The 22,129-nt window shown below is 40.6% G+C and overlaps 1 protein-coding gene across 1 annotated transcript in view; it reads right to left on the bottom strand.

Moving 5' to 3' along the window:
- The window catches only part of LOC132827775 (CDP-diacylglycerol--glycerol-3-phosphate 3-phosphatidyltransferase, mitochondrial), a 56,036-nt gene that overhangs the window by 23,959 nt on the left and 9,948 nt on the right, over positions 1–22,129 (bottom strand). Inside the window, exons 2-6 of the mRNA XM_060844480.1 lie at positions 11,727–11,922; positions 9,936–10,013; positions 6,021–6,120; positions 4,038–4,227; positions 82–260 (exon numbers count right to left, since the gene is read on the bottom strand). Coding sequence (XP_060700463.1) covers positions 82–260; positions 4,038–4,227; positions 6,021–6,120; positions 9,936–10,013; positions 11,727–11,922 — 743 coding nt within the window. The remainder of the gene's footprint in view (positions 1–81; positions 261–4,037; positions 4,228–6,020; positions 6,121–9,935; positions 10,014–11,726; positions 11,923–22,129) is intronic.

The following is a 22,129-nucleotide window of genomic DNA, read 5'->3' as shown; positions in this document are numbered from 1 at the left end:
AGCTCAGTGAGCAAGCTACATCCAGAACCTCAAACTGAGCTACAAATCTTCTCAAAACTTGCTAAAATGAATGTACTCTACCTGTGAATGGGTGGATCATTCCCTGATTCATGTCAGTGGTATCATCCTGCTGTAACTGAAGTGAAATATCACTGACTGCATTGACTAGGTCATCAAAGAAATCTGCTATTTCATGGCAATCTTGGAGTAAAACGTAACGATCCTGTCGATTTGTGAAGTAGGAATCACTCAGATTTGCTCTACAGAGATAAAAAAAATCAAAGTTGTTACTGGAATCAAGCCCTGAAGATTGCAATACTATTTCAGCTCTCCAAGTGTTAGGAGCTTCAACATTATAAAGCTGCACTCATCTCGATATAGCGTTCTATCATTATCCATAATGGTTCAAGATGTCACTGAATAAGTGGGCAGGATTTTGAGATAGAAATAACAAATTATTAACAAAAATCAAATGACAACATCTACCACCTGGGGAAATCAGGACACTGCTAATCAAGATCCTATTCTTCCAGAAGCTTCACTACAGGAGTATCACGTTAAAAGATTCCACATGCAAATACATGCAGCAGCATGAGAAGATTACATACATGATAAATGCTAAGTAAACTGTATAAAAGTTGAGGTTTGTTTATTCAAAAATAAATTTAAAACTTTCCTTCTATTTTTCCTTTATGTCTCTAAACCATATCTTTCTTTCCCTCTCCATTTTATTGTCTATCCATTTACATTTATCTATATATTCTAAGTTTCACTTCCTGATTTAAACTCTGCATAGTTCACTAAGGCTTCTTCAATCTGACTAGTAAAACAAGTACAGTGCTGCATGCTGTTCACAAAGGTCCTGGATCCCTGTAAAGATCATTGTTGCAAAGGTGTCAGGGTCTGAAAGACTTCATGCCAAGGAAAGCCATAAGCATCACCACAAACATGATATCGTAGGATCCTTTGTACAATAGTTTACAATCTCAAACGAGTAAATCCTATCACTTCTGTGTTGCTCATAGTCACTGTGGCAATGTCTATCACATTAATGTAAATTGTACATGACTGCTATCAGGTGAGAGAGAGGTGATTGCATTGGTTTTAGTTTTCCAAAATCTCTCTCTTGCAAACAAGTTTCTATTTATATGAAGGATACAAATGTAATTCCTTTATTCAAAAAGGGAGACAGAAAGCAGAAGACTTCTGGTCATCTTTTGAGGAAAGGTTGGATAGGCTGGGCTTGTATCCACAGGGGTTTTAGAGGAGTAATAAGCAACTTGAATAAAACATGAGATCCTGAGAGGGTATTTTCAGTGGCCTACCCCTGCATCTAATCTGTTTGTTTGTTTGTTCACAGGGAAGTACATCTTTATTAAGGCAAGAACCTGTCTTACCAAGTGGCTTTTCTCTACTACCTAAACCAAGTAAGTGTATTGGTCTATTCCAGGAAATAAGATGAGAGTAGCAAGTTTATCAAACAGCTTATACAACATGATGAAGCAGTGGTGAGGAACCATCATACAAACACACTGTTTCTGATTCTCATAACTGGAGACTCCAGTGCAAAAGCACACAAAGGCTGAGGAAAAGTGTAATTAACAACTATCACTATTCATTTGCAGTTGACCACAAAATCTACACCAATAAGTTGCATCATAATTGCACAGATACAACACAATATCAGTTCAGTCTATTTTGGAAATGAAGAAGGTCTCCACATACTTGTGGCAGAAAGATTGGTGGAACTCTCAACATTAACAATAAATAAGACCACAAGCAAGCAGTTAATTTCTGAGTATGTACTGCTTGATAGTGCTGTCAACAACCCCTTCGTTCACTTTGCCAATGACTGAGTATAAAGTGATAGGATGGAAACACAAATGCAGCAATAACAGGACAATTTCCAGTTTTTGGCTGAAAATTGACATGTAACATTCACACCTCACTTTTGCCAAGCAAAGACTACCTCCTACAAGAAAGAATCTAACCAGTGACATTCAATGGCATTACCATCCCCTTCTATCAACATCCTGGGGATTAGTAATAACCAGAAAATTAAATGGACTAACTGCAGAGGTCAGATGCTAGGAATCCTGCATTGAGTAACTCATCTCCTAACTGACCAAAGCCTGTTCACAATTTACAAGGGACAAGTCGGTGATTAATCAGAATGTCTGGATGAGTGCAGCCCCTAAAGAAACTTGATGCAATTCAAGACCAAGCAGTTTGCTTGATAGGCACCAAATTCACAAGCAATCACTCCCTCCATCACAGACACTCAACAGCAGCAGGGTGGACTATCTACAAGATACACTGCAGAAACTCAACAAAGCTCCTCCGACAGCACCTTCCAAACCCACAACTACCACCAGCGAGAAGGACAAGCAGCAAGGTATATGGGAATACCACTGCCTACAAGTTCTCCTCCAAACCATGCATCATCCTGAGCTGGAAATATATTATCGCCCCTTCAATAGCACTGGGTCAAAATCATGGAACTCCTTCCTCAGTGGGATTTTAGGGCTAACTACAACAAAAACACTGCAGCATTTTCTCAAGGGTGAGCAGGGATGGGCAATAAATGCTCCTCCAGTCAGCAGAACCCACACCCATGAATGAATGGCGAAAAAATATAAACCCACTTTGTGTGTACAGGATATAACTAGGCAATTATGCACATTGTCAGGCCGATGCTAATATTAATATGTTTTGCAATTTAGGGGAACAGCTTGGCTTCGGACACAGTTAATTCTTCAGTACTCCTGTCAGAATGTTGTCAGGGCCCATGGCCATTATAACATCCTATGCCTTTCAACAGATATCATGTTGAATGACGGAATTGGCTGAAGACTGGCATCGATGATACTAGGATTGTCAGTGGAGGTCAAGATACATCATCCACCCAGCACTTCTGGCTGAAAACGGATGCACATGCATCTGCCTTGTCTTTAGCATTGATATGCTGGGAACCCCATGGAGGTGAATGGGAGATATCAGTAGACGCTCCACTGTTTTTCAGATGTTTACTTGTACACCATGAAACACAGCTGGATGTGCAGTGACTGTAAAGCTTTGACATGATCTGCTGTGCTTGGGATTGCTTGGCCACATTACCTGTCCTGTGTTGCAGATTCACCAGGTTGACATCTCATTTTTAGATATGCCTTGTGCTGCTCCTGGCAAGCCCCAATACATTGTTCATATATATGAATCATGCAAACCTGACAAATAGTCAGCCAGTAAATCACAACTTCTTTACAAATGAGTTATGATCATGATTACGTGAAATTTAAGAATTTCAGGTTGTTTACATTTAGTACTCAGTTTACAATATGCAGAACTGAGTCACAACGGGTTTAAAAATGAACATTGGGAAACATAACTCGAACCCAATGCTGCTGCAAATTTTATTCTGGGCTTGCACATGTGCCTGTGTCTCATCATGGGCCATCTGGGACACTGACTAATATTTAAGCAAAGTTTTTACAGTACAGTGCTAGACAGATTTCCCGGGACTCATGAAACTTGGCAACTAGAAAGACGTGCAGCAGGCTACAGATAATAAGCAGTTTTTAAGAGCTCTGCTTGTGAGCCAAGATTAGTTTTATTTTACCACTCAAGCCCTCAAACAAACAATCCTTTATTAATCACAACTGCATCTCAATGCCACAATTAGCTGATTCCCATTCTACCGTGTCCCATTCATTACCTTTTATCATTGACCTCCTGATCACCAATCTGCCAACACCCTACATCTCCAATCCATCTAAACCAGCCTCCACTTCCCAACACCAGCACCCTCACACAAGACCCCATCAATATTAATTCTGAACTCCTGCAGTTAAATTTGCTGGCTGGAAACTGTCCAGCTGCTGGGCAGGAAACAGATTTTTTTTTAAAAAGTGACAGAACCCCTCTAACTAAAATTCTCTACAGCTCCAGGGATTCCTGATTCACTGGTCGTGTTACCTTCTACTCAAACACCTGCCTGCTGCAATAATTTTTAGAAGTTCAGCCTTTTTTTTCATACTCACCCACTAACAATGACATTGTCGTCGAAGAGGTAGACTTTGATGTGTTGCAGTCCAATTATCTCATTGAACCGTTCTGGGAGAAGGAACTTAAAAATACCTCGGAGATCCGGAGTGTGATACAAAGAAACACGCACTTGATTTGGAAATTTCTTTAACAATGGAATCAGCATAGTTCGAGAATTCTTCTTGCCTATAGGGAGTGACACAACACAATTATACCTCGAAGGATGACCAACACTCAGTTTAAAAAGAACATGTCAAAATGCTTAATGGGAGGATTTAATACACTGTAAACAGAATAAATGTTCAACACTTTGCATTTAAAAAATATTTCACTTTGAAGCACACTTCGTAGATTTGAAATCGTCAGGTCCACACCCCCCACCAACCCAACCTCCACTCCCGGCACTTTCCCCTGCAACTGCAGGAAATGTAAAACTTGCGCCCACACTTCCTCCCTCACTTCCCTCCAAGGCCCCAAGGGATCCTTCCATATCCGCCACAAGTTCACCTGTACCTCCACACACATCATCTATTGCATCTGCTGCATCCGCTGCACCCGATGTGGCCTCCTCTATTTTGGGGAGACGGGCCGCTTACATGCGGAACGCTTCAGAGAACACCTCAGGGACGCCCGGACCAACCAACCCAACCAGCCCGTGGCTCAACACTTTAACTCTCCCTCCCACTCCACCGAGGACATGCAGGTCCTTGGACTCCTCCACCGGCAGAACATAACAACACGACGGCTGGAGGAGGAGCGCCTCATCTTCCGCCTGGGAACCCTCCAACCACAAGGAATGAACTCAGATTTCTCCAGTTTCCTCATTTCCCCTCCCCCCACCTTGTCTCAGTCGGGTCCCTCAACTCAGCACCGCCCTCCTAACCTGCAATCTTCTTCCTGACCTCTCCGCCCCCACCCCACTCCGGCCTATCACCCTCACCTTGACCTCCTTCCACCTATCACATCTCCATCGCCCCTCCCCAAGCCCCTCCTCCCTACCTTTTATCTTAGCCTGCTTGGCACACTCTCCTCATTCCTGATGAAGGGCTTGTGCCCGAAACGTCGAATTTCCTATTCCTTGGATGCTGCCTAACCTGCTGTGCTTTAACCAGCAACACATTTTCAGCTGTGATCTCCAGCATCTGCAGACCTCATTTTTTACAAGGGACAAGTCCAACTTATATTTTCTCCATTATTCATCACCCACGCTACAGACTAAGAAACGATTGAAAACTTGGACAGAACACATTCCGAGGTCACTACTTAGATCATCTGTATTCAGACAAGAGTGTAGTCAGGAGGAAGAAAAATTGAAGCAATTTGCATTTTCTCTTGTCCCTTTGTTGGGAAAGGCCAGAGCTCTCGTTCCCTGTTTTATTAGCTTATTCCTTCAAGGCAAAAAAGAGGAACCTGGGATCTTCAGTCACAAAATTAAAAACAAATCATAACAGAAGCCACTAGTAGAAATCTAAGAATATTAGTGCGTTAACTTAACACCAACCTCCTGAAAACCTACAGTAAGAATAACCATAAGAATAACAGCATGCTTCAATAGTTCTGCTTTCCTAATAGAAGGTAGATAAAATCTTTCATTTCCTCACTTTTCCCAAGAACTATATGGATGTACCAAAACTACATGCAGTGGCTCAAGAATTTTCCTCACCATTACCTTCTCAAGGACAATTAGGCATGGGCAGTAAATGCTGGCTATCTCGTGAAAGAACATTGTTTTAAAAATTCAAAATGTCTACATAAAGTACAATTTTGTTTATTAGAATGCAAAGTTTTTATCAAAGTAAGAAAGCAATAAAAGTGCATACAATAGACAACTGGACATACAACATAAATCACCAATAAAATTTAATGTTATTCATTTAAACTGAGTTCACCTACATTTGCATTATTTAACCCTAATCGTATCAAACTATTTGAGGAATATCTAATGTTTTAGGTGGTAACAACTGTTCCTATCTACGTACCTCTAGACCCTCTTGTGCAATCCAGCAGAACAGAAACTCTGAGATCAGATTTCGGAGTTTCATCCTGTGATCGTTGCAGTGTTTCTTCAATGCAATCTACCTAATAAAATCAAGGTTACAAATCATATTTCATTAGTTGAAATTTAAATATCAATGCCGTTAGCACTGATCAAACTTTAAATCCCTCTTTAATTTTCAGTCCTAGCAATCTAAATGTGTTAGTTTAGTGATCCCTCTAATTTAAAAAGACCTTTTTTTGGATTTTACCCATTAAAACGGACTTAAATTTCCACCTTCTGTTGTTTTAGCATTGTAACATGGCAGAGTAGAACAGTGGGAACAGACATAATTAGTACAGGATTTTCATAGATTTGCAAATTAATAGAACAAAATAGACTAACTTCAAATTAGACTAGCTAGTTAATCAGCTAGGAGAAAGTGAGGACTGCAGATGCTGGAGATCAGTCAAAAGTTGTGATGCTGGAAAAGCACAGCAGATCAGGCAGCATCCGAGGACCAGCAGAGTCGACGTTTCGAGCATAAGCTCTTCATCAAGAATGTGACATTCCTAAACAAGAGCCTTTGCTCGAAATGTAAACTCTGCTGCTCCTCAGATGCTGACTGGCTGTGGTTTCCAACACCACACTTTTTAACTCGTTAATCAAGACTTCTACCTGGATATAATGGCTATGTGATACACATTACTATGTAGACGGGGTTGAGATGCGTTGGCAGCTATAGTACCACCATACTATAAGTTTCTCCTAAAAGATATTCAGGAGTTTCACATATAGCTAAGTCTGCCAGGGGTAAGGCAGAGGCCACAAGCCTACATTGTTCACCACACAAGAGTGTGCGTGGAAGTTTGTATTCAAAGTGAAAAGCCCACATTCATGAGGATTTGAAACAAGATTTGAACATTCGCCCACATCAAGATAGAGGGAGAATCTCGAGGGAAACTGCCACTGCAAAAGCTAGTTCTGAGATCTAAAACTTCCAGATCTGAAAAACAAAAGAATGTAAGTAGCTCCTTGGGAGCCTAAAATTATTTTTGATTGGCTCCAAGAGAAATTAGTATCTATTTATGGGATAGTGCTACACATAAATATGAAGTGGGGTCCTCAGTTGCATTAAAAGTAAAGGGAGAAAGTTTTGCTTTGTATTTTAAAATATAAGCAACATATGAAAATACTGTTTAGACAACCTTGCTTTTGATCTGCTTGTTGCAGTAAAAACTTTAAAACGTCAAATCTCTCTGTCCTTTAAATTGGTCACTGGAAATCGGTATTTCTTTTAAAAGCTGTAGCTCTTGAAAGGGGTTGCTGAAACATCTACACATAAAATATATTGACTGCTCATCTGTCACACTCTGTTATAAAATTTACATTTTTGTTTTAGAAATAATACTTAATTTTAGAATCTTCTGATATGCAAATAAATTAGAGACATCAAACTGAAACTTACAAAGATTACTAATTTGCGAACAAGCTATAGCTACCTTTATTCCAATGAATGAACAGACCAGTTCAGCAGAAGTTGAGAAACAGTAAATAACAGTTTAAAAGTTCAAACACTGCATTCATGGAAATATTGCCCAACTTTCGCAAGCAAGCACAAATCCTGCTTGCGCTACTTGCATCAAAAAGAAGCCAGCACAAAGATTTATAGTCAACCGAGCTAACTGTCCAAAACTCCAAGGAATCTATACTGCACACACCGAAATACTTAAATCATCCTGCCCAGAATTACACATTGCAACAGTAATTGATTTCATTGATATGGCCCTGAGTCCACTCTCTACTTAAAACTTAACCAAAATAGACATGGTTCAGCAAACATCATGGCTCAGTTCTGAGGAAAGAAAGTTGTATCTGACTTGAAGTTAAAACCATTTCTGTCTCCACAGATACTGCTACTTTAAGATTTTCCAGCATTTGTTGATTTTACTTCAGAGTTCCAAAAGTTTGTTAATATACACTCAAATGTAGTATTGCCCTTCCTTTTCTGTTATCCTTCCAAATCCTAGAAACAAAGGTGACAGCAGGATAATCTATTCACAGGTCTCCACAGAGCTGAGATACACAGGGAGTTCTTGTTTAATCTTGCAGTTGTGAGTATCATTTCATCTTAATATCGCTATGTTCATAGGATGGGAAATATTATTGAGCACTGCAATATTCATATGATCTGCTTATAGTACCTTACATGACCACATGGTTTTATTTTGGAGTGAACGCTCCCTCTCAAACTAGTGGCCGCTCCCAATGTCTCCACATCCCTCACCACTGTGCAAGGTCCCATGTGACAGAGGCAGAACAGTGGGTGCCAAGCTCAGCAGTATCTCCTCCCCATCTCTGTTCTCAGGGCTGTTGCCACTAGCAGTCTCACCCCATCCATTGGGTGCTGCCTACTACAGAAGTTGGAAGCCTTTTGCCTTCTAATTACTCACTACATCTTTCTCCCAACACTCCTCTGCTCTCCTTCGCCTTCACCACCTCTTCCATTCAGTCTCTTTCCTCTCCTCTCTACTCATTCCTCTCCCTTCCACACTCTCACCCCTCATCAATCCCCCTTCTCCTATCCCCAGCCCAAAGGGCAGGAGCCAACTCACTGAGCTCAGATGCTACTTAATGGAGTCATAGAGCCACACAGCACAGAAACAGACCCATCAGTCCAACCAGTCCATGCCGAACATAATCTTAAACTAAACTAGTCCAACCTGCCTGCTCCTAACCCATATCCCTCCGAACTTTCCTATTCAAGTACTTATCAAAGTAAAGCAAGAGTCCATGGCATTAGGGGCACCACATTCATAGTATATTGTTAGATGATCGTCTTCTATTAGATAGTCAGAGTGCTGGAATACGTGGGCATTTTTAGGAGAGTAACTTGAATCCAGCAGAGTACCACAGGGATCAGTGCTGGGATCACAATTATTTACAGTATATTTTAATGACTTGGAAGAGAGATGTGAATATACTAAGCTAAGTTTGTGAATGAAACAAAAAGAAGTGGAAAGGCAAATAGAGGGGATGACACAAAGACTCTGCAGAAGGATATAAATAAATGACTGGGTAAAAACTGAGCAGATGGAATATAATGCGGAGAAATGTGAGTTAATGCACTTTGGCTGGAGGAGGAGGAGCTGACTATTATTTAAATGGAATCCTTGAGCACACATCATAATAAATTCTGCATACAAGCTCAACAGGTAATAAGCAAGGAAAGCGGAACATTGCTAATTATTTCAAAGGGAATGGACTATAAAAGTAAGAAATCTTGCCAAAAGTATGCAACTATAAACTCATTAAGCCACATCTGGAATACGTGAATAGCTTTGGGCCTCTTAACTAAGGAAAATTGTGCTGGCATTGGTGTCAGTCCAGAGAAAATTCACTATGTTGATCCTAGATATGGAGGAAAGATTGAGTAGGTTGGGCCTATACTTAGAGGAGTTTCCACAAATGAAAGGCAACATTTTGAAACATAGTGGACTTGAAAAGATGCTGAAGGGCTGTTTCCCTTTTGGGCAGAGTCTAGGATTGATCGGCATAATCTCAGAGTAAGGGGTTGCCCGGTTAGGATGTATTTCTTCTCTCACAGAGTAGTGAATCTGTGAAACTCTTTACTGCTGAGCACTGTCGAGACTGGGTCATTCAGTGTATTCAAGGCTGAGATAGACAGAATTTTAATCAATATGAGAAAGAAGCATTATGGGGAAAAGGTAGGGAAAGGGAATCCACGATCTCACTGAATGGTGAGCAGTTTCAATGTGCCAAATAACCTACTTCTGTTCTTACATCATATGGTGTAATGGTGCTGCATATACCAAATTATTGTTTAATTCCAATAAAATACACAAAATACAATACCATTCAATAATTAACTTCTGGGGTCCTCCAGTATGTTACCCACCAGCTCCTGCTCCAAAGGTCCTGTCCCAAGGTATAAAGAAGCCATAACGATTCTCTTCTTAGCCATTTTGATATGTTCCTATTTATATAAATCAAAACAGAACATTATTTCAATTCAGTTAACAATAATGTAAACTTATGAAAGTTATATTGCTGTACACCAACAACTAAGTCAAAATGAATACATGAAATGTTGAAAGCTTTAATCGCCATGAGTGTAGACTATAATCCACTACCTATACATGTATCAAGATGATGACAAAGTGGGCAACCTCTCATTCTAATCTTTGTTCTTATTATAAATCATTTTTAATGACATTAAATTGGAGGTACACAATTATATGATTATGAATGTATTATATGAATATTGTTTTTAATGTAATTTTTTGGTTAATTAATTTTGCAGATTTAGTATGCCTAAGAATTAAAGGAATTTATTTAAACCTTCTAAACAAATTTCTCCAACAATTCCAAAGATAATAAACTTACTTGTTTCTTTTGCAATGTGTCAATTGTATGCTGTCAATCTGCAAATAAAAAATTTCCATAACTTGTTTTTTAATTCGATGTTTGGTACAGAATTTACTGGATGGAGAGTGAAGTTTCTAGGATTGCACATCTTAAACCTATAAATCAGCATCCAAAAAAATTTCTGACGTGGCATTTACATTATTCCCATCTGTCATCTATCCTGTTCCTTTGGTGAGACTGCAAATCACTATTGAAATTTAGATTTTTTAAAGTTATTTTTTAATTAACTATTCAGGCATGTTATGACACCTCTGCAGCAGGTGGTATTTAAACACAGAACATTTCACACAGACACTACCATTGCGCCACTTTGTCTCATTAGCATGCACCTCAGCACCGACAACAGCAGTGGGTAGCTCTTAGCTCTTTAGTCAATGTGGAATGAATCTCAGAGCACGCAGATGAAAGAATACAATGCACTCCACTTACAGGTTCTACTGATAATTCTACAGTAGTGATGTGATTGTGGTAGCAACAAAATAAAACTGCAATTTTATGCAGAACTTCCAAAGGACATCTGTGGACTAAATTAATCTTACTTATAATTCTCAAGATATAGGACAAGGCTCTGCCATAACTGGTCTGAGAAAATGATAACAGACCTGTTCAGTGATCTATCTACTGAAGTGCTCATTCTAACAGTCAACCCTACTGGAGAGGAACGGAATTGTATATATAACAAGTACCAAGTGTCCTCCAAATGGCATGCGTGAAAGAAAATAGTATTTTCGATGAGAATATTACAGCCTCATAGTATAAATTCTCTGTCTAGTATACTGAGATTTGAAATCATTCTCTGGATTATTAGTCCAGGCCTCCAGATTACAGTAAGAGAATGCCTATACTGTTACATTGAATTCCTCAAAAACTTGGCGAGTGCAGCTTTGCAAAATTTGCTGCAACTGCACTGCAACTTCTGGTAAATCACTGCTACAGCAGATCCAACTTAGATGCAAAAAATACCATACAAAGTTGTACGCTCTGATGCTCTGAACTAAAAAGAACACGAACCACTTAAGTTGCAATTCTAACAGTCAACTAACTGTTTAAAAACTGAAAACCATCATATGTACCTGTGCATGTGAAATGGTCGGGTGCATATAAATTCATTACATATTTTTCCAAGGTAGATGAAGGAATAAAAAATGAAGAGCATACAAAAAGGCCAACACCAAAAACCAGAATGCTCTGAGCCTTTTGCATACACAAAATGACATTGCTCACATGCTCAAATGGTAATCCATTTTGCACATTAACTTACCTTCATTGTTTCATAGAACTCTGAGGGGGAACTTAGCACCTTCACCTGGCTGCCTGAAATTCCAAAAGCTGGAACAAACTCCCCAATCCACTGGAATCGCTGAATATTGTGTGCATATGCACTGCAAGAAGGAGATGGCACTTCAGCCTGTGGTTTGGCCTGACACAGTAATGGAGCCAACAGCAAGTACGATGACCTAGGCACAAAAAAGTTCTCAATTAAAAATATAGCAACAGGATAGATGGAAATAGTTGAGATAGTAGAGAAGGTTGGAGGGTTTGAGCAATAGGAAGATGCTGAAAAGGCTGGGGCTGTTTTCCCTCAGGCGTCAGAGGCTGAGGGATGGCCTTACAGAAGTTTATAAAATCATGAGGGGCATGGATAGGATAAATAAACAAAGTCTTTTCCCTGGGGTTGGGGAGTTCAAAAGTGGAGGGCATAGGTTTAGGTTGAGAGGGGAAAGATAATAAAAGAGACCTATGGGGAACTTTTTCATGCAGAGGGTGGTACTTGTAGGGAATGAGCTGCCAGAGGAAATAGTGAAGGCTAGTACAATTGCAACATTTAAAAGGCATCTGGATGGGTATTTGAATAAGAAGGGTTAGGAGGGATATGGGCCGGATGCTGGTAGGTGGGACTAGATAGGGTTGGGATATATGGTCGGCATGGACGGGTTGGACCGAAGGGTCTGTTTCCGTGCTGAACATCTCTATGACTCTACGACTCTAATGTGGATCAGGGAGGGCAGTTGACCAAGTTCACCTTGTCTAGATCGTCACACCCAAGCAAATCATTATTCAATTGCTGGAAATCAGCGACTCTATCTGCATTTATTAGTACACAGCCATAATACGTAACCTAAATTTCTAGTTAAGTGTCGCTCTTGACAATTTCAAACAATCAATTCTTACTGACTGCTTGTGTACACATGCAAACAATATTAAGCCTATCTTTCAAATTAAAAATTTCTTAGGACGGTTAACAGTTGATTTTTGTGGCCCAATGTACTTTTTCCTGGAAATTGTATCACTAATTTGAACCTAGTTAATACAATAGCTGAGATATATTGCTGTTAATGCACATGTTCCTTGATATCAGCAAGTGCAGCCTTTTCAACATGTAATCTTCTTTCAGTATAACACACGTTTTAAATGCACTGTGGCTCGCCAAAAGGGTCCCTCTGGTTGTAATGAGGGACAGACAGCAGATATGGGCTATGCAACAGGTATCAAATCTCAATGTTTATGAATTTAAAAAGTCACATTCCTCTTACATACTAATTTACTAATCAAGAGCTGTAAAAAGAAATACAAATTTTGGCTGTGACAACTCACATACCTCTCAAAAAACAAAAACAGACAAGTAACATTTTCACACTTCAGCCCCCAAGCAAGTCTTTTAATAATTTGCAGTGTGAATATTTCAGATTCCAACCAAAAAGCTGGATGCTCTGTAAACGTGCGTTCCACTCCAACCACTGTTATACACGTATAACTTTCTGGGAATTAATGCACTATAATGCTTTGATAGGCCCGTAACTTTTTAAGAGATAAATCTGTAAGTGGTCAAAGGATATTACTGAAGGATAAAATTTCACTTTTTAATATTTTTAATGTAACAAAAACTAAAACCAACATAGATGAAACATTTATATAACAAGCAACACTTTACTAAAGGAAATGATTCTGCTGAGTCTCAGTCTTACAAATTGACTTCCATCAGCAAATCTCACCTCAGCAACTCCTGTTCCTTCCACCTCCAAAATCCTGTTGCTTTAGTCCCCTTTCTTTCAAATAGAAAACCAACTCTTTGGAACATCTTACATCATTAACACAAGTTTACCCTTCTCTCACAACAGCAGCTTTGTTGCTTCGCTGCCCAGTAGAATATGCCTTGACTATTTCTTGCTATTCATGTGTTTGGTAAAACTGCTATTTCTTTACTGAGAATTACTGTGGAAAGACATAAAAACTGTCATTTAATATTTTGATAAGTTTAGTTGGACTTCTCTCCCACTGTCACAAGATCTCTGAGAAGGGGTGTTTAGTGTGAACATTTGCCCCACCCCACCAGAACACCTATTTCACCTCAAGGTAAAATGAATTTTTCAAACATAGTTGTCTTTTAAGATGTAACAAGAGGAAAAGATCAATAGTTGTTTACCTGACATTGGAGCAGCCAGGAATCTGCAATTACAGAGGAACCTATATTATCCAAACGAGATGGGCGGACACTATTTCGTTTGGATAATTGATTATTCGGTTAATTGATTTCCCCTGGGGCTGAAAGTTTTCTGTGAAAACTCTGCTCTTCATTCAGGAGACTAGGCACACCGCGCGTGAGCTCCCACGTAAATTTATTTTGTTATGCTTTATAATAATACATGAATTATAACAGTTCAAAGTAGATAATTAATTAGAAATCCAAAGGATACTAATACTCAGACTGTGGGCTAATTGTTCTGATTTCATTGTTAAACTTGTTCCTTACACAAAAATCAATATAGGATAGGGCACAAGCCTTTTTCTGTGCTGTAAGAAATGATTACATGGTTATAAAGTTTATAAGTTTATGTTCTGAGAATGTGTCTATAAATGTATACATCTATAAAATAACTAAAATGAAGGATGTCATGTCACCTGTTCCAAAGTCTGTCTGACAACAGGTGTGAGTGACATAGCTATTAGATTAAAGGGAGACTCAGACTGCTATGTTCAAAAGAATGCAAAAGGTGTTCACAGCTGGTAGCAATACATTGACAGTGACTCGACTTCCAGTATTTCCAAAGTCCCAGGAAAGTGATAAGAATATCAGGTTGTAAATGGTTATGTATGTGATTCATAATGTGTTTTGAGAGGTTAAGAAAAACCCATGGTCAGATCAGGTTTGCTAAAATATCACGAAAAAGTTAGACAACTGGGGTCTGAGAAAGACAGAGCACAACTAGAATCCAAAAGTCTCTGTGGTTATAATGCAGATGTGTAGGCAGGAAGCTTGGGCTTAAATTGAAAAATAACTAAATTTGAGGCATTAAAATTCACCCAGCTTATGCGAGGGAATCTCCAGAAAAATTCTCAACATGAAAAAATAGCTCTAGGAGAACTGACTGTCTACTTAAAAGTGAGTGAAACATAAAAATGTTTTTTTCTCAGTTGTGTTAAGTTAAATTTAAAATATATATTGCCAACAAAACAATGATTAGCTAATGGTGGTTTTACTTGCTTTGTACAGTAAAACATTTAAATTAAATCTTAACCATTACATGTTAAACTATGAATTTGCTGTTACAAGTTGAAGTTACAAATTATCAGTTTTTACAAAGATGTAACAAAGTCATTAATAAATACAAGAAATTCAACGCAAGGAATATCATAGAAGTGTAAATGCAATTGACAGGATGCGAGAAGAGTAAAGAAAACAGCGTAACATTGACTCACTTAACAACTGGATAAAAAACTGGCTTAACAGGAGGACTCTGAGGATGGTGATAGAGGGTTGTTATTCAGACTGGATCGGTGCTGGGTCCACCATTGTTTGCCATTTATACAAATGATTTGGATGAGAATGTAGGAGGCATGATCCATAAATTTGTGGAGGATATCAAAATTGGTGATACAGTGGACAGTGAAGTAAGGTATCTAAGATTTCAACAAAATCTGTGGGCAACGGGTCACGAAGTGGCAGATGGGAGTTTAATTTGAATAAATGAGAGGTGCTGCATTTTGGTAAGACAAACCAGGGCAGGACCTACGCAGTTAATGGTAATGCCCTGGGGAGTGTTGTCGAACAGAGGGACCGAGGGTGCAGGTACACAGTTCCTCGAAAGTGGCGTAGCAGGTAGACAGGGTGATGAAGGCAGCATTTGGCATGCTTGCCTTCATTGGTCAGAGCACCGTTAGGACTTGGGAAATCATGTTGTGGTTGTACAGGACAATGATTAGGCCACTTTTCGAATACTACATACAATTCTGGAGATTGCCCTGCTACAGGAAAGTTATTGTTACACTGGAAAGGGTGCAGAAAAGATTAACAAGATGCTGCTTGGACTGGAGAGTTTGAATTATAAGGAGAGGCTCAGACTTTTTTCCCCCGGATTATCAGAGGCTATAGGCTATAAACATCTAATAAATATAGATGTTTATAAAATCACAAGTGTCACAGATAAGGTGAATCGCCAATGTCTTTTAACCAGGCAAGGGAGTTCAAAACTAAAGGGCATAGGTTCAAGGTGTCACACCAGGATGGAACTTATATAGTTCATGGTAGGGCCCTGGGGAGCGTTGCTGAAGGAAGAGACCTAAGCGAGCAGGATGCATAGTTCCTTGGAAGTGAAGTCACAGGCAGACACAGTGATGAAGGCATTTAGCACACTTGCCTTCATTGGTCAGAATACTGAATACAGAACAACCTCAATTATCCAAATTTCAGATTATCTGAACAAGATCTCAGGGTCCGGTAAAAACGCTACCCATTATCCAATGGTCCAACAGCCGAACTCTGTTATCTGAGCAAAATACTCCCCATCCGTCTAGTTCAGATAATCAAGGTTGTTCTGTACAAGAGTTGGTATGTTATGTTGCAGCTGTACAGGACGCTGGTAAGGTCACTTTTAAAATACTGTGTACGATTCTGGTTTCCCTTCTATAGCAAAGATGTTGTTAAACTCAAAACAGCACACAGAAAAGAATTACAAGGATGTTGCTGGCACTGGAAGACATTATTTTCTGGAGGGAAAGGCTGAATAAGATGTGACTTTCTTCCCTGAAGCATTGGACACTGAGGGGTGACCTTATTGAGGTTTATAAAATCATGAGGGGCATGGATAGGGTTAATAGCTAAGGCTTTTTTTTTCCTAGTGTGGAGTAGGTCCAAAACTAGAGGGCATAGGTATAAGGCGAGAGGGGAAGGGTTTAAAAATGACCTGAGGGAAAACTCTTTCACACAGAAGATGATGCATGTATGGTACGAGATGCCAGGAGGTGGGAGAGATGGGTACAATTACAGCATCGAAAAGACATTTGGGCAAGTACATGGATAGGAAAGGTTTAAAGGAATATGGGCCAAATGTAGGAAAATAGGAGTACATAGAAAAATACAGCGCAGTACAGGCCCTTCGGCCCTCGATGTTGCACCGATCCAAGCCCACCTAACCTACACTAGCCCACTATCCTCCATATGCCTATCCAATGCCCGTTTAAATGCCCATAAAGGAGAGTCCACCACTGCTACTGGCAGGGCATTCCATGAACTCACGACTCGCTGAGTAAAAAATCTTCCCCGAACATCTGTCCTATACCTACCACCCCTTAATTTAAAGCTATTCCCCCTCGTAATAGCTGACTCCATACGTTGAAAAAGGTTCTCATGGTCAACCCTATCTAAAACCCGAATCATCTTGTACACCTCTATCAAGTCACCCCTAAACTTTCTTTTCTCCAATGAAAACAGCCCCAAGTGCCTCAGCCTTTCCTCATACGATCTTCCTACCATACCAGGCAACATCCTGGTAAACCTCCTCTGCACCCGTTCCACATCCTTCCTATAGTATGGCGACCAAAACTGCACACAATACGCCAGATGCGGCCGCACCAGAGTCTTACACAACTGCAACATAACCTCAGGACTACGGAACTCAATTCCTCTACCAAGAAAAGCCAGTAGGCCATATGCCTTCCTCACAGCACTATCTACCTGGGTGGCAACTTTCAGAGATCTGTGTACATGGACACCAAGATCCCACTGCTCATCCACACTACCAAGTATCCGACCATTAGCCCAGTATCCCATCTTCTTGTTACTCTTACCAAAGTAAATCACTTCACACTTACCTACTTTGAACTCCATTTGCCACCTTTCTGCCCAGCTTACCTATATCTCGCTGTAACCTGCCACATCCTTCCTCACTGTCAACAACTCCACCGACTTTCGTATCATCCGCAAACTTGCTCACCCAACCTCTGGCCCCTCCTCCAGGTCATTTAAAAAAATGACAAACAGCAATGGTCCCAAAACAGATCCTTGCAGAACACCACTAGTAACTGCACTCGAAGATGAACCTTTACCATCAACTACTACCCTGTCTTCGTCCAGCCAGCCAATTCCTAATTCAAACCTCCAACTCACCCTCAATGCCATACCTCCGTATTTTATGCAGTAGCCTGCCATGGGGAACCTTATCAAACACCTTACTAAAATCCATATACACCACATCTACCACTTTACCCTCGTCCACCTCCTTAGTCACCTTCTCAAAGAATTCAATAAGGTTTGTGAGGCATGACCTGCCCTTCACAAAACCATGCTGACCATCCTTGATCAAATTATTCCTATCCAGATGTTCATAAATCCTATCCCTTACAATTCTCTCCAAGACTTTGCCCACAACAGAAGTGAGACTTACCGGCCTGTAGTTACTAGGGTTATCCCTACTCCCCTTCTTGAACAAGGGAACCACATTTGCTATCCTCCAGTTTTCTGGCACTATTCCTGTACACAACGAGGACATAAAAATCAAGGCCAATGGCTCTGCAATCTCCTCCCTTACTTCCCAGAGAATCCTAGGATAAATACCATCAGGCCCAGGGGACTTATCTATTTTCACCATTTCCAGAATTTCCAACACCTCTTCCCTACATACCTCAAAGCCATCCATTCTAATTAATTGTGACTCAATATTCACATCAGCAACAATGTCCTGTTCCTGAGTGAATACTGACGAAAAGTATTCATTCAGTGTCTCCCCAATCTCTTCAGCCTCCACACGCAACTTCCCACTACTATCCTTGACTGGACCTATTCCTACCGTAGTCAATCTTTTTATTCCTGACATACCTACAGAAAGCCTTTGGGTTTTCCCTAATCCTACCAACCAAGGACTTTTCATGTCCCCTCCTTGCTGCTCTTAGCTCTCTCTTTAGATCCTTCCTAACTACCTTATAACTCTCAATTGTCCCAATTGAACCTTCACGCCTCATCTTTACATAGGCCACCCTCTTCCCTTTTACAAGGGATTCCAATTCCTTACTAAACCACGGCTCCCTCACACCACCCTTTCCTCCCTGCCTGACAGGTACATACTTATCAAGGACACTCAATAGTTGCCCCTTGAACAAGGTCCACATATCGATTGCGCCCTTCCCTTGAAGCCTACTTTTCCAAGCCATACATCCTAAGTCATGCCTCACCGCATCATAATTTCTCTGCCCCCAGCTATAACTCTTGTCCTGCAGTGCACACTTATCCGTCTCCATCACTGGAGTAAAAGTCACCGAATTGTGGTCACTGTCCCCAAAGTGCTCACCTACCTCCAATTCTAACATCTGGCCTGGTTCGTTACCCAGAACCAAATCCAGTATGGCCTAACCTCTTGTTGGCCTGTCTACATATTGTGTCAGGAAATCCTCCTGCACACATTGGACAAACACTGACCCATCTAACGTACTCGAGCTATAACTTTCCCAGTCAATATCTAGAAAATTAAAGTCCCCATAACAACCACCCTATTACTTTCACTCTTCTCCTGAATCATCCTCGCAATCCTTCCTTCTACGTCTCTAGGACTATTAGTAGGTCTGTAGAAAACTCCTAACAGGGTGACCTCACCGTTCCTATTTCTAACCTCAGCCCAAACTACCTCAGATGGTGAGGCTTCATCCATCGTCCTTTTCACCGCTGTAATACTATCTCTGACAAGCAATGCCACACCTCCCCCTCTTTTACCCCCACCTCTGACCCTACTAAAACATTTAAACCCTGGAACCTGCAACAGCCAATCCTGTCCCTGTTCTACCCATGTCTCCGTAATAGCCACAACATCGAAATCCCAGGTACAAACCCACGCTGCAAGTTCAGGAAGAAGGGCTTATGCCTGAAAGATCGATTCTCCTGCTCCTCGGATGCTGCCTGGCCTGCTGCGCTTTTCCAGCACCACACTTTTCAACTCTGGTCTCCAGCAGTCCTCACTTTCTCTTCCTTTATTACTCTTGCTCCAGCTCTCATGCTCCCTTCACTGACTCTTCAGCTGCTCTCTGCATTGGCAAACATCTGTCACTAGATGGAGCCATGTCATTAAACCCAAGCAGCTGCTGAGTGTAATTTTTCTTTGAACAGTAATTTACATTTTCAATGGCCCTCTTCTGATTAGAGTCTGAACTAATTTTTCCGATGCTGATTAAACAAAAAAAAACTCCCCACCAGCCTTTCTTCATGTTTTTTATGGGCAAGCTGCTAAGGGAGGATCCTGCAAACCTCACCCAGTGCAAGAAACACAAACACACAATTTAAGAGCAAGTGTACGCCAGAAGCCCCGTGAGCCTGCTCTGTGCCATTTCATAAGCTCAAAGCTGACCTGCTTGTAACCTCAAATCCACAATCCCACCTACGCCCAGTGAACTTTCACCCTCTTATGAAGAATTTGCCTACCTCTGCATTAAAAATATTAAAAGTTTCTGCTTCTACCACCTTTTGAGAAAGTTCTGAGAGTTTCTCAGGAAACTTGTCACCTCTGTCTTAAACGGACAAACCTCGCCTAATTTTTAAACAGTGATCCCGAGCAATATTCTCTCCAAGCAGCACAATCAAGGATGTTCATGAAGCAGCAAGAAAAATTAGAGAAACATCATCCCCTAGTGCTCAATTCTCTCACAGAGGGTACACCCTCCCAACCTCAAACTTCTCAGACTCCCTCAGGATCTTATACAGGAAGTTTGTTTTAACCAGCGCCCTCGATGAACCAGCAAAACTATGTACCTCAAATACTAGAAGTTTACTATATTATCGCAACCTCTGCAATGTCCCAATAGTCAGTTGAGAGTGCGAGTGAGTAAGCTCTCTGCCAGTAAGTATTATTTAAGCCAAAGTTGTATTTTTATTTAAGTGATTACAGTCATAGAGACATACAGACCCTTCAGTCCAACTCGTCCATGCTGACCACTTAGCCTATATCCCTCTAAACCTTTCCTATTCATGTACCCGTCCAGATGCCTTTTAAGTGTTGCAATTGTATCAGCCTCCACCACTTCCTCTGGCAGCTTATTCCATACAAACACCACCCTCTGCATGGAAAAAGTTGTCCTTTAGGTCTCTTTTATATTTTTCCCCACTCACTCTAAACCTATGCCCTCTAGTTCTGGACTCCCCGACGCCAGGGAAAAAACCTTGTTTATTTACCCTATCCATGCCCCTCATGATTTTATAAATCTCTATAAGGTCACCCCTCAGCCTCTGACTCTCCAGGGAAAACAGCCCATTTGTTCTGTCTTTCCCCATAGCTCAAATCCTCCAACCCTGGCAACATCCCTGTAAATCTTTTCTGAACCCTTTCAAGTTTCACAACATCCTTCTGACAGGATGGAGACCAGAATTGCACACAATATTCCAAAGGTGGCCTAACCAATGTCCTGTACAGCCGCAACATGACCTCCCAACTGCTGTACTCAAGGCTCTGTAGTAAAGAATTCCTCAGATTCATTACTCAGAGAGAAAATTCCTCATCTTTTTAACTTGCAACCCCTTATTCTGAAATTATGCCCCTTAGTCCAAGATTCTCCCACAAAAGTAAACCACCTCCACACAATTACTATTAAGCACCCTAAAAATCTTGTATGTTTCAACAACGTTACCTCTTCTATATTCCAATCATTACAGGCCCAACCTTCTCAATATCTCAGGTAGGTAAAAACAATTACTGCAGATGCTGGAAACCAGATTCTACATTAGAGTTGTGCTGGAAAAGCACAGCAGTTCAGGTAGCAGCTGAGGAGCAGGATCTCATCAAACAACCCCTCCATACCCAGGGTATCATCCTCAATGAAACTTCTCTGGACTGTCTCCAACGCCAGTATATCTTTCCTTGGAAAAGGCATCCTGTGCTCTGACCAGTGCCTTATATAGTTTTGGAAAAATCTTCCTACTTTTATCCTCGATTCCCTTTGAAATAAAGTCCAAAATTCCATCTATTTTCCCTGTTACACGCTGAACTTAGATGTTAACTTCTTGTGATTTATGGATGAAGCCTTCCAAATCCCTCTGTGCGGTAGCTTTCTGCAGTCCTTCACCACGTAAACAACATTTAGTTCCTCTACTTCCTTCAAATGCAGTGGACAGTGAAGAAGGTACCTCAGGCGACAATGGGACCTTGATCAGATGGGTCAATGGGCTGAGGACTGGCAGGTGGAGTTTAATCTAGATAAATGTGACCTGCTACATCTTGATAAAACAAATCAGGGCAGGACTTATACAGTTAATGGTAAGATCCTAAGGAGTATTGCTAACAAAGAAAGCTTGGAGTGCAGGTTCATAGTTCCTTGAAAATGGAGATGTAGGTAGACAGGATAGTGAAGGTGGTATTTGATACACTTGCCTTTATTAGTCAGGTATATCAAGTATAGGAGTTGGGAGGTCAT

This window comes from Hemiscyllium ocellatum, chromosome 25 (genome assembly GCF_020745735.1).
Source record: "Hemiscyllium ocellatum isolate sHemOce1 chromosome 25, sHemOce1.pat.X.cur, whole genome shotgun sequence".
Taxonomy (NCBI): domain Eukaryota; kingdom Metazoa; phylum Chordata; class Chondrichthyes; order Orectolobiformes; family Hemiscylliidae; genus Hemiscyllium; species Hemiscyllium ocellatum.
Note: the sequence above shows the minus strand (reverse complement) of the source record. Positions and strands in the feature narration are given on the sequence as shown.